We start from the raw sequence: 12,702 nt of genomic DNA, 5'->3' as shown, positions 1-12,702 counted from the left end.
TGGAATGTTGGGGATTGTAAATTCTAGCACCCAAGGCCATACTACAATGCCCCTACTGATGGTAAAGCCGCCAATCCTGTCGATCAACTTCATGGACTCGTTCCTCCCGTTCGGGTGAGAGCCGGGGATGGGGGTTACATACAACGCCCCGCCCCACACCAGCACAAAAAAGTTTTTTCCAAGTACAACATTTGCACGCAGTTGCTGGATTTATTTCAAACGAAATAAGCCACAGTATCTATGATATACTCATCCAGCATTGATATAGCCATGTTTGGATGACATTTGGCAATGAGTTAAAGATTCATTTTAGCAGAGTCTGTGCTGCCTGGTTGTCATTAGAGAAGAAGTGAGGAGTAGCTTGGGCTGTATGGCAGTTATCAGACATAAAGCCTGGTTAATATACTGTATAAAGAGGCACTTTATAATAAAGTCAGTATTGATTGGCTGCCATCAGAGATGAATTTGGGCAGAATCTATGCTGTCTTTCTGTTCTGCATGACTGATATCAAAGATGAAACCAAGCAAAATGTGAGCAGCAATTATTCAATAGACTCTGCTAGAGATTCCTAGGGCTTAGGTACTCTGAGTTTCTGATTCCAATCTCTCTTCTTTGTCGCTGTCTCACAGTGTATAGAAATTTCTGCACTTATAGGAAAAGCCCAGATATGGGGTTTTTATTCAGAGGTTAAATGTGCAAAATAGACACAATGGGACTCATGAGTATGATGCACGTGTTTTGTTCTGTTAGATACACATTTCTGTTTTGCGCATTTGTAGTGAATAAAGGATGCATATGTCCGTATCCAAATTTTGCCTCATCTTACACTTATAACTTCAGCAGAGGGAGAATGGAGGAGTGATGGGGCAGACATGCATAGGCAGAGTACCGAAAGGGTGTGTTCACCTAATCGCGACTCAAATAGACCTGGACGGAGACGCAGATAGGTTGGAGTGCAGCTGCAGCGCTATGCAATAATCATGGTGACTATCAGTAACTCTATCTAGCAGCTTCTAGTTGGCTGACTGCATAGTTGCAGCTATAAATATAATGTAAGAATGCAGCAGTGTCAAAATATGTTTTAAGTGTATCTTGATGCATAACTGACATTTACAATTTTCTAAAATAAATGAACAATATATTTTTTTAAAAAAACCCTCACCCTCCCCAAATTGAAAACCAACATCAGTGCTCCTGGACTGGCTACTGCAGGGGGACCAAGAGCTTGGGTACATCTCACAAAACCCACAACCAGCACCAGTCTATGCCAGGCTGGTTCCACTATAACATGGAGAGTGGCGCTAATGAATCCCGCTGTCAGTGGGCAACTGGGCACCAAACAATTTGTGCCCCCTCCCTCTGGGATAGCCAGCCCCGTGCTGAACAGTAGTGAGGCTAACCCCAACTCACCTGGTAGGTGGATTTTATTTACTTATTTAAAACTCTTTCTCATAAGTCAACATCCTCATCAGCACAAACCGTGGCTCAAGTAGCCGCAGAAGATAAGACTCAGTAGGCGTATAAGGAGATGCAGCATTCTCAGAAGAGGTGTGCACATTCGCCGCAATACTAAATACAGACAACAGGTGGCAGTGCACCATCAACACTGACAACTGCACTTTGTTTTTCACTTACTACAACTGGCACTTTGCTAACAATTAATTCAATTAGAACTGAGAGACCTCATATTATGCAATCTTTAAAAGGCCCTCGCTCCTACTAATCTTTGCATGAGCAGTTAGAATTTTATTTCTCTGCAGGTTCAAGAGTCTTGTTTGTTTGCCAGTTTATTGACTTCCTCCCTCACAATTCCTCATTCTCCAACCCGTCGACTTTGGCTTCGGCCCTCACAACCCATCTTCTCAAGACTAAGTGGTTCTCTCCTGGGACGGTGGTTGTATCTACTGGGGGATTCCACTCTTATGTGTGCACGCCCTTACCTCTGATATGCATATGCTATTGAACAAAATGGAATTTTATACCTGCTAATTAGACTGTCAAAGTCAGGCCCATAGCCCTTAAAATGGTCCCGAAAGGTTGAATAAGCCTTGCAATAACCTGAACACACTACTTAATTTTTCCAGTGAATTGTGGCAATTTCCATTGTCTCTAAATGTCCGCTTACAACTCCTGTCCTACTGTATATATAGTCCCATTAATTACAGTTGTGAGAAACTTCAGGACATTGAACTTGAGCTATTCCTCAGAAGTATGCGTCTGCACAACAAGTACACGCAAAGCTTATTTACTTTAGTGCATCAATGCATAAAATATACAACATATTTTTTTCCATTTACAATTACAGCCATTATAGCTGGGAATGATGTATTTGGTCATAGTACGTTGATTATGGAAAAATTCTCTCCATATCTTTTCAGTCAATTAATTTACTCAATCTGGCTCTCCACAGGTGTTTACAGTGTAATTGCCTTGTAAATAATGTTGCTGGTTATGCTCAGAAATAGTTGTTAAAGTGAAGACACTGAATTATTTTAAGCAGATGGTGGATTAAAATAGGGGCTTTTTGGAAGATATCCCAAGAGGCATAGATCTCTTTTAATAAAACCCAGTAGTGCAATTATAGCATCGGCAAGCAATAAATTGTGTTTGGAGTGAAGAGCTTGCTATATATTCCAATGAACTTTGGGCAATTTTCTTGCTGTTTATGTCACAAGACCAACGGGTAAATGTGTCAAGCTGCGAGTTTCCGTCGGGTTTGAAAAATGGAGATGTTGCCTATAGCAAAAAATCACATTCTAGTTTTCATTAATTTAGTACATTCTACAAAATGATAGCTAGAATCTGATTGGTTGCTATAGGCAACATCTCCACTTTCCAAACCCGCCGGAAACTCACAGCTTGACACATTTACCCCCAAGTGTGTTTCCCCCCAATATGACCAGACCAATTTTTACATTTTGCTCTATAAGTTGTTTTTAATTGCAATAATATTTTTATTTTGTAGTCTACCCAAGTGATTTTAAGTTTGTTTCTATTTCAGGGAACTTTACACTTTCTATTGGTAGCATAGGTAGAACTATCTTTATATTTCAATATTACAAGGAAAACTGAAAAATTATAGTTTTACCCCTTTGTTCTTCTTACACATTTTATCTATTTTTTAACCATTTTAGGAGAGCCTTTTTTTTTTTTTTTTTATAGAAATAGCATGTTTAGACTGTTATAGGTGGTGGGTGTTACCGGTAGTGTAAAAGTTAAAGAGCTTGGTGTAGGCCCAGAGAGACCATCTGGCAAACTGGCATATGCTAGAAAGGCTGCATTCCCTGAGTGCATTAGTGGGCCGGTCTGGGTTCAAAAAAACAGTTTTTTCTTAATGGCCCACAGTCGGCATCTCTGATCCGCTTTTATTAAACCAGTCATTGGGTGCCAATCACTGCATGTTCTAGGTTAAAAGGGAATGATGGAGCCAGGAGCATAACTCAACATTTGTGGGCCCCAGAGCCAGGGGAGAGCTGGGAAACTTTAGCCTGGGGTATATGACCCAACTCAGCAGCCTATTTTAATGGAAAAAAATGCAGGTGACCCAGTGACCCAGCCCAAGGTAGCCCACTATGGGACCGGCCGGTGGGAGCAGATGCCCCCCAGCCAAGCCTGCCCCTGCCCAGAGCAAAGTTTTGTAAGGGCCCCCATGTACCACCCAATGGTGAAATACTGACATATACATGGTTCTTGATAGGGAAGGCAGGTCCCCTCCTCTCTGGGTCCCATAGTAGCTGCACCCCTGCACCTATGGTAATTTTGCCCTTGGATAGTGCCCTTTCTCACACCCCTAAGTTGAGAAAAACTTCACTTTGGGCTAGAGATGGGCGGGTCCGGTTCTCCGAGAACCGAACCCACCCGAACTTTGGGTATCCGAGTACCGAGCTGAGCAGCTCGGTACTCTCCCGCCCATTCCGAATCCAAATCGAGGCCGAACGTCATTGTGACGTCGTCGGATCTCGGGACTCGGTTCTCGCGATACTTCAACTTTATAAATACACGCCTCCACAGCAATCCATCGCCATTTGACAGAGGGAGAGAGCAGGGTGTAGTCATAGGCTAATTAGAGCAGGGACAGAGAATACAATATTGTTCTTGCAATTGCTCTAACCAAAATCGCTAGTGCAGAGAGGAGGATAGAGGTTTATTATTTTTTCTTCATATTTGGCACTCCCCAGCGCTTTTGGGTTGTCCCCCATAATTGTGCATTAATATTTCTGGCTGTCAAAAGTCATATCTGTCAGCAGTATCTACTCAATAATTTTTAGCACTCCTCAGTGTTTTTGGGGTGTCCTCCCTAATTGTGCATTAATATTTCTGGCTGTCAAAAGTCATATCTGTCAGCAGTATCTACTCAATAATTTTTAGCACTCCTCAGTGTTTTTGGGGTGTCCTCCCTAATTGTGCATTAATATTTCTGGCTGTCAAAAGTCATATCTGTCAGCAGTATCTACTCAATAATTTTTAGCACTCCTCAGTGTTTTTGGGGTGTCCTCCCTAATTGTGCATTAATATTTCTGGCTGTCAAAAGTCATATCTGTCAGCAGTATCTACTCAATAATTTTTAGCACTCCTCAGTGTTTTTGGGGTGTCCTCCCTAATTGTGCATTAATATTTCTGGCTGTCAAAAGTCATATCTGTCAGCAGTATCTACTCAATAATTTTTAGCACTCCTCAGTGTTTTTGGGGTGTCCTCCCTAATTGTGCATTAATATTTCTGGCTGTCAAAAGTCATATCTGTCAGCAGTATCTACTCAATAATTTTTAGCACTCCTCAGTGTTTTTGGGGTGTCCTCCCTAATTGTGCATTAATATTTCTGGCTGTCAAAAGTCATATCTGTCAGCAGTATCTACTCAATAATTTTTAGCACTCCTCAGTGTTTTTGGGGTGTCCTCCCTAATTGTGCATTAATATTTCTGGCTGTCAAAAGTCATATCTGTCAGCAGTATCTACTCAATAATTTTTAGCACTCCTCAGTGTTTTTGGGGTGTCCTCCCTAATTGTGCATTAATATTTCTGGCTGTCAAAAGTCATATCTGTCAGCAGTATCTACTCAATAATTTTTAGCACTCCTCAGTGTTTTTGGGGTGTCCTCCCTAATTGTGCATTAATATTTCTGGCTGTCAAAAGTCATATCTGTCAGCAGTATCTACTCAATAATTTTTAGCACTCCTCAGTGTTTTTGGGGTGTCCTCCCTAATTGTGCATTAATATTTCTGGCTGTCAAAAGTCATATCTGTCAGCAGTATCTACTCAATAATTTTTAGCACTCCCCAGTGCTTTGCGCTCAGAATGGATTCAAAGCAGTCCACATATGATCTAAATGAGCAACCAGGTTCTGTCACCAGTCCTGATGTTAGTGTTCCCAGTACGTCATCTGGCCAAGGCGATGTCAAACAACAGAGTGTTTTCAAATTAGTGCAAAAAACAAAAACCAAAAAAAAATTTACTGTATTGAAGCGAAAAAGAAGTGTAACTGAGCAAAAGTTAAGTGACGATAAAAAAAAAATTGCAAGCATGCCATTCTACACACGCAGTGGCAAAGAGAGAATGAGGCCTTCACCTTTGGCTATTAGTGGCAGATCCCAAAAAGTTACCCAGGCTACAATTGGTGCACAACTACTGTTACGCGTCAAAGCTGAGCTGCAAGATACCAGTGAGGCATTACAGGAGAATATTTGCTCTGATTCACAAATGACAACAATCCCTGTGGAGAGTCCATCCAACAGTGGGATGTCTAATCGTGAGCATTCTGCTGATGTGTGCCTTAATAGCCCGAGTGTAGCCGGTGATACCCAAATTGAGGATGCCACTTTGGAATTAGAAGAGGATGAGGGGGAGATTTGTGTAGGCGACGAGGGCGCTAATGAGGATGTTGATGAGGATGAGGTTGTTTGTGTAAGTCCTGCACCAGTGGCAGCAGTTCTGGCACGTGACAAGAAAAAGGCCATTGTCATGCCTGGGCATAAAACAAAAAAATCCACTTCTTATGTGTGGAATTATTTCTACCCAAATCCAGACAACAATTGTATAGCCATTTGTAGTGTATGTGAAGCCACAGTCAGTCGAGGGAGGGACCTTAACCATCTTGGAACCTCGTCTATGTTACGCCATTTAACGAGAGTTCATGGCAAAGTGTTGGGAAAAGCTGAAAGTTCTTCCCAAAAGAATACAAGCACTCCCTCATCAGCTAAGACCCTCCGCTCACCGACATACCGACGGCTACAAAATACACCCACCACACCATCCTCATCAATATCCTCAGTAGCGCTCGGAGTTAGCCCGGCATCCCACTTAAGGCTGGATGACTCCGGCACTATTATTGATTCCTCTGAAGAAAGCGTTAGTCCTGCTGCTGCTGTTGCTGCTGCTGGGGGTGAATCGTCATCCCAGAGGCAGGTGAATAAAATGAGCAGTCCTACATTTCAGCAATTAACTGTGAAACAATCATTTGCGAGGGGAAGCAAATATGACAGCAGTCACCCAGTCGCCAAGCGAATCACAGACGCCATGGCTGCAATGTTAGTGTTAGATCTGCGTCCAATCTCCACAATAAACGCAGCTGGTTTTTCACAGTTAATTGAGGTTTTGTGTCCGCGTTACAGAATTCCATCGCGACACCATTTCTCCCGTAAAGCTATTCCACAACTATACCAAAAAGTGTGTAAAAATGTAGAGATTGCGCTGAAAAATGCCATTCTGCCCACTGTTCACTTAACCACAGATATGTGGACAAGTGGAAGTGGCCAAACCAAAGACTATATGACTGTGACAGCCCACTGGGTTGGTCATTCACCTTCACCAGCAGGAACAGCAGCAGCATGTACACCACTACGTAACATTTGTCACAGGCAGGCCACTCTTTGTATCACCGGCTTCACTAACAGGCATACGGCTGACAATTTGTTACGCAAACTGAGAGATGTGATTGATGCATGGCTTATACCACTCGGACTCTCCCCAGGGTATGTCATTTCAGATAACGCCAACAATATAGTGCGAGCATTACAGCTGGGTGATTTCCAACATATTCCCTGTTTTGCTCACACCATCAACTTGGTGGTGCAGAGCTTCCTACGAAATAACCGTGAGGTGCAGGAGATGCTTTCGGTGGCCCGTAAAATTTCAGGCCATTTCAGGCATTCAGCCACAGCATGTAGGAGATTACAGCAGCTCCAAGAGCAGTTTAACTTGCCCTGCCACCAACTTAAGCAAGAGGTGGTAACTCGGTGGAATTCCACCCTGTACATGCTTCAGAGGATGGAGGAACAGCGCAAAGCCATCCAAGCATATTGCACAAGTCATGACATTGGGAAAGGAGGGGGGATGTATTTCACTCTTGCACAGTGGGGAATCCTTTCAGTGCTGTGCAAGGTGCTGAAACCATTTGAAGTTGTGACATGTGAGGTCAGTGCAGACTCTGCTAGTTTGAGCCAAGTCATTCCTTTAATTAGACTATTGGAAAAGCAGCTTGAGAAAATGAAGGAGGAGCTGAAAGCAAGCAATTCAGCAAAGTATGTTGGCCTTGTCGATCAAGTACTTAATTCGCTTCACAATGATCCTCGAGTTATTAAGATCTTGAACTCGGATCAGTACGTTTTGGCCACTGTGCTTGATCCAAGGTTTAAAAGCTACATTGAGTCTTTACTTGTAAATGAGCGAGATGTGAACTTTTGCAAGGAGCTATTGCTCAGCAAGTTGGCCGCTGAACTGGGCCTCGGCTTGACGACGTGTCCTCCTTCACTTTCTCAAGCTGTTGCTCGTAAAAAATTAAATTTCCAAAAAAGAAGCAGGGAAGACACAGGGGGCAGACGAGAACAATTTAACATCTGGGCTGGTTTGAAGGATTTTTCAAAAAAATGTGTCACTTTGCCCATAACTCCATCCAATATGAGTATAAACATGCAAAGGATGGTGGAGGATTACTTTCAAGAGGTAGTTGATATGGAAATGTCAGACAGTCCCTTTCCTTACTGGGAAGAAAAGCAGGCCATTTGGAAACCCATGTACAAACTTGCTTTGCAATACCTAAGCTGCCCACCCTCCAGTGTGTACTCTGAACGAGTGTTCAGCACAGCAGGGAACTTAGTCAGTGATCGCCGTAGAAGGTTACTTCCCAAAAATGTGGAGAAAATGATGTTTATAAAAATGAACTACATCTTCCACGAGGAAGGCCTTCACCATCCAAGACATCCAAGCACTGACTGTTCTCTAATGGCGGATTCAAGCGGCGATGAATTGATAGTCTGTGATGATGACGTACACACTGATGAGGGTGAGGATGAAGCTGAAGATGATGCCGATAACATCTTTTTAAAACTTTCTATGTAAGTGTAGGGTGCAATCTACCCCCAAAGAGGAAAGGGACTTGTGGCATTTCCATATCACATACCATCTTGAAAGGCTGCTGTTAGGGCAATTTATCCTTAAGGGTAGGGTGTCATAGACAGAGTGACCCTAAACTGGCTTTGTCCATTTTTCATAATATTGTACAGTCTATAATGGCTGAATTTTTTAGTATTTTATACAAGTGGAGGGGGGCCTAGAGAGACAGAAACCAAACTGGCTTTCTCCATGTCAATTAATATTGTACAGTCTATAATGGCTGAATTTTTTGGTATTTTATACAAGTGGAGGGGGGCCTAGAGAGACAGAGTGACCCCAAACTGTCTTTCTCCATGTCAATTAATATTGTACAGTCTATAATGGCTGAATTTTTTAGTATTTTATACAAGTGGAGGGGGGCCTAGAGAGACAGAAACCAAACTGGCTTTCTCCATGTCAATTAATATTGTACAGTCTATAATGGCTGAATTTTTTGGTATTTTATACAAGTGGAGGGGGGCCTAGAGAGACAGAGTGACCCCAAACTGTCTTTCTCCATGTCAATTAATATTGTACAGTCTATAATGGCTGAATTTTTTAGTATTTTATACAAGTGGAGGGGGGCCTAGAGAGACAGAAACCAAACTGGCTTTCTCCATGTCAATTAATATTGTACAGTCTATAATGGCTGAATTTTTTGGTATTTTATACAAGTGGAGGGGGGCCTTGAGAGACAGAAACCAAACTGGCTTTTTCCATTTCTTTACATATTTAACTATAAGTGTAGGGTGTAATATACATCCAAAGACGATGGCTGCATTGCCAATATGCATAGATGGAGAGGAAGACAATCTGTTTTGTGTGTAGAATAGGCCTACCAACGAAGAATTAAACTGTTTTTTTGGATGATTTATTACCTCAACAATTAGATTACTTGTCTCTAAAACAGTTGGAGCACTACATTGGGTTAATTTAGGCCCAAAAACATGGATTTTCCCAAAAAATAGCAAAACAAAACCAAACAAAACCAAAACCAAAACCAAAACACGCAATGGCGGTTTTGCAAAACCAAAACCAAAACCAAAACACGACGGTAATCCAGATCCAAAACCGAATCCAAAACCAAAACACGGGGGTCAGTGACCATCTCTACTTTGGGCACACATACGAATGTGGGCTATCAGGGGAGGGCTGGCAAATTTTGTGTTTGTGTGTAAAAAAATATATATATATTTTTTTAAAAAAAAGTAATTATACATTTATAATCACTTTTTTTTACATATATATATATATATATATATATATATATATATATATATGTAGGGGCCCCCTTAACTTATCTTAAGTCCGATCCCCTTCGCTTCTTTTTTCTGCGCCAATGAGTCTCTTCTGTGCTCCTCCGTGCTGTGCTTGCAGTGAGTGTTGGGCGTGACATCGTGGCTAACATTCACTGCGAGCACAGCACGAAAGAGGGGACCATGCAGGGAGCCGGATCGCCGCTGACGTGACCGCAAGGTAAGTATTTTCATTTTCATTTTTTATTGCAGGATTTTTTTTTATCCCAGCGCTGCCTCGGACGGGCCCCCTTGCCCGCACCTGCCCATTGTGCCCAAGGTAGCCCACAATGGAACCGGACAGTTGTCCCCCGGGCCAGCCTGCCCCTGTGGGCTATGAACTTTGTATGCCAAAGCTGCCTTTTAGTCCCTGTCCTGCTTAGTTTGGTGTGGAAGGTTATGGTAGACAAATTACTGCTTAGGTTATGGGGTATATTATAGTAACATCAGCAATAAGTAGAATTACCCTTTTATCCATCACTGTTTATAACCAACAGATCTCTGGGTCCACAACACCTTGCGATGTAGCTGGTATAGTGTATTGCATAACTGTAGTAACTGCTTATAAAGTGAGTTGTTGTTTTATATCGATTATTCACTGTTAATGATTTATCGTTATAAAAAAAAAAAAAAATCTGTCACGTTGGAGCCAATAAAAGGAGATGTGTTTAATGATTGATATTTATTATGTGTTTTCAGGCCCACTAATAGATATCTTTATAACGCTCAGAAAACAACAGCCAGGACACATTGCACAATGAAACAAGAAAATGGAATCAACCAACTGGTAAGTATAATGTCTCTGGATGGTGATTTTTAAAAAACAATTCTCCAATTTTTTTTTTATGTGTAATGACTGAAAGGTATATACAGGTATTTAAATACTGGTAGGTAAACAAGCATGTATTGCTGATGTGTTCTTGTTTAAGCTTACATGAAGTGTACACAATTTTTTTTTTGCAGGAATCCAAAGGGATAAATCTACTAGTGTGTGATTATAAATGAACTGATTTTCAAAAAACAATGTCTTCTATAATCTCATTAATGGCTAAATAGTTTTGTTTACTGAAGAAATTCATTGATTAACTTTTTTTAAGATATGTATATGGATAAAAAGCCCAAAGGAGAGCAAAAAATAGTTGCAGTGTGTTCTTAACCCTGGAAACTGTTAAATAAATTAAATGTTATGATCTCTCTAACTTCATTGTTATTAATTAAAGTACTGCACTAATTTGTGCACTCCTTGATGCTTATTTATCACATTCTAGCAGTAATCCTCTAGCTGGCTGGGAAGCAGCAGCATATTAGACTAAATTTTATTGATTGATTTTTATATATCCACCCTTCCATTAGTAATACCAGGTAGGTAAATAGTTTTGTGTGCTCATGTGGATATATATCTATATCTAGATATATATCTATATCTCTATATATAATAGAGATGCTCACTGACCCCCGTGTTTTGGTTTTGGTTTTGGATCTGGATTACCTTCGTGTTTTGTTTTTGTTTTTTGGTGTTGCCAAAATTGCCCTTGTGTGTTTTGGTTTTGGTTTTGTTTTGGTATTTTCTACAAAATTCAATTTTTTGGGCTAAAATAACATAATTTAGGTATTATTTGGTACCTACATTATTATTAACCTCACTAACACTAATTTCCAGTCATTTCCATTCTATTTTGACCACCTTATAGATCACAATATTATTTTCATACACTTTCAATCAAAGATTGCAGCAGTTCTTGCCAGTGATAAGAGAAAGGCCATTGTCATGCCTGGGCATAAGACCAAAAATCCACCTCTTAAGTGTGGAATTATTTTAACACAAATCCTGACAGGAGATGGAGCGTGAGCTCTGCAGTAACAGAATACAGGTGCAGTGGATGGAGCGTCAGCTTTGTAGTCTAGCCAGTTACCACACAGACCAGGTGTGGAGAGAATCAGCCTAGAACAACTGTAGAGGGTCAGCTCAGCTGACAACAGTATATGAATACAGCAGGTGGATGGTGAGCTCTGCAGACAACGGTATAATAATACAGCTAGTGAAGCGTCAGCTCTGCAGACAATGATTTAGTAAACGTAGCAGGTAGAGCGTCAGCTCTGCAGACAACAGTATGGTAGATGCAGGAGGTGGAGCATCAGCTCTGCAGACAAGAGTATTGTAAATGCAGCAGGTGGAGCGTCAGCTCTGCAGACTAGAGAACGGTAGATGCAGCAGGTGGAGCATCAGCTCTGCTGACAAGAGTATGGTAGATGCAGCAGGTGGAGCATCAGCTAGAGTATAGACAGGACACGCAGGGAAGCCACTTCTATCACCAGAGAGTTACTCAAAGAACAGGCACCGTAGGTAGTGAGGAGGTGCCTTTTAAACTGGGCTCCACAGCCATCCCCCGATGAGAAAGAGAGAGAGGTTTTAATACAGCCGGCGGGTCTGCGCCCAGGACGAAGCGGAGCGCCGGAGATAGGTAAGTCTGCCGGGTGTCGGGTGCGCTGCCCGATCATTCTCACCCATGTTATGGCATTTGAAGCGAGTTCATGGAAAGCTGTTGGGTGGATCTTCAACCCAGATGTAGACTACTAGTAGTTTACAACAATTAACTGTTAAACAATCCTTTGCTAGAGGAAGAAAGTAAGAAAGCTGTCACCAAGTCACAAAGCAGATCACAGACGCCATCAGGACTATGCTAGTATTAGATCTGCGTCCAATGTCTACTATTAATGCACCTGGTTTTAGACAGTTACTTGAGGTCTTCTGTCCCTATTACCGAATTCCATCACGACACCATTTTACTAGAAAAGCTATTAATCACCTCTACCAGAAGGTTCGTAAAAATGTAATTATTGGGCCACTTAATGCCATTATACCCACTGTACACTTAACCACAGGTATGTGGACAAGCGGAACTGGGCAAACTAAAGATTATATGACTGTGACAGCCCACTGGGTTGGTGATTCACCTTCACCAGCAGGGACAGCAGCAGCGTGTACCCAAGAACTTCACATTTTTCAGCGGCTTCACTAAGAGGCATACAGTTGACAATCT

General features: G+C 41.7%; 1 protein-coding gene across 3 annotated transcripts in view; it reads left to right on the top strand.

Annotated features, from left to right (window-relative positions):
* The window catches only part of SLC2A9 (solute carrier family 2 member 9), a 326,349-nt gene that overhangs the window by 33,747 nt on the left and 279,900 nt on the right, over positions 1-12,702 (top strand). For all 3 annotated transcript variants that reach the window (XM_075194663.1, XM_075194664.1, XM_075194662.1), the window contains exon 2: positions 10,361-10,448. In XM_075194663.1, coding sequence (XP_075050764.1) covers positions 10,419-10,448 — 30 coding nt within the window. In that variant the 5' untranslated portion in view covers positions 10,361-10,418. The remainder of the gene's footprint in view (positions 1-10,360; positions 10,449-12,702) is intronic.

This window comes from Mixophyes fleayi, chromosome 1, assembly GCF_038048845.1.
Source record: "Mixophyes fleayi isolate aMixFle1 chromosome 1, aMixFle1.hap1, whole genome shotgun sequence".
NCBI classification, from domain to species: domain Eukaryota; kingdom Metazoa; phylum Chordata; class Amphibia; order Anura; family Limnodynastidae; genus Mixophyes; species Mixophyes fleayi.
The sequence above is the reverse complement of the archived record's forward strand: the minus strand, read 5'-3'. Positions and strand labels throughout refer to the sequence as shown.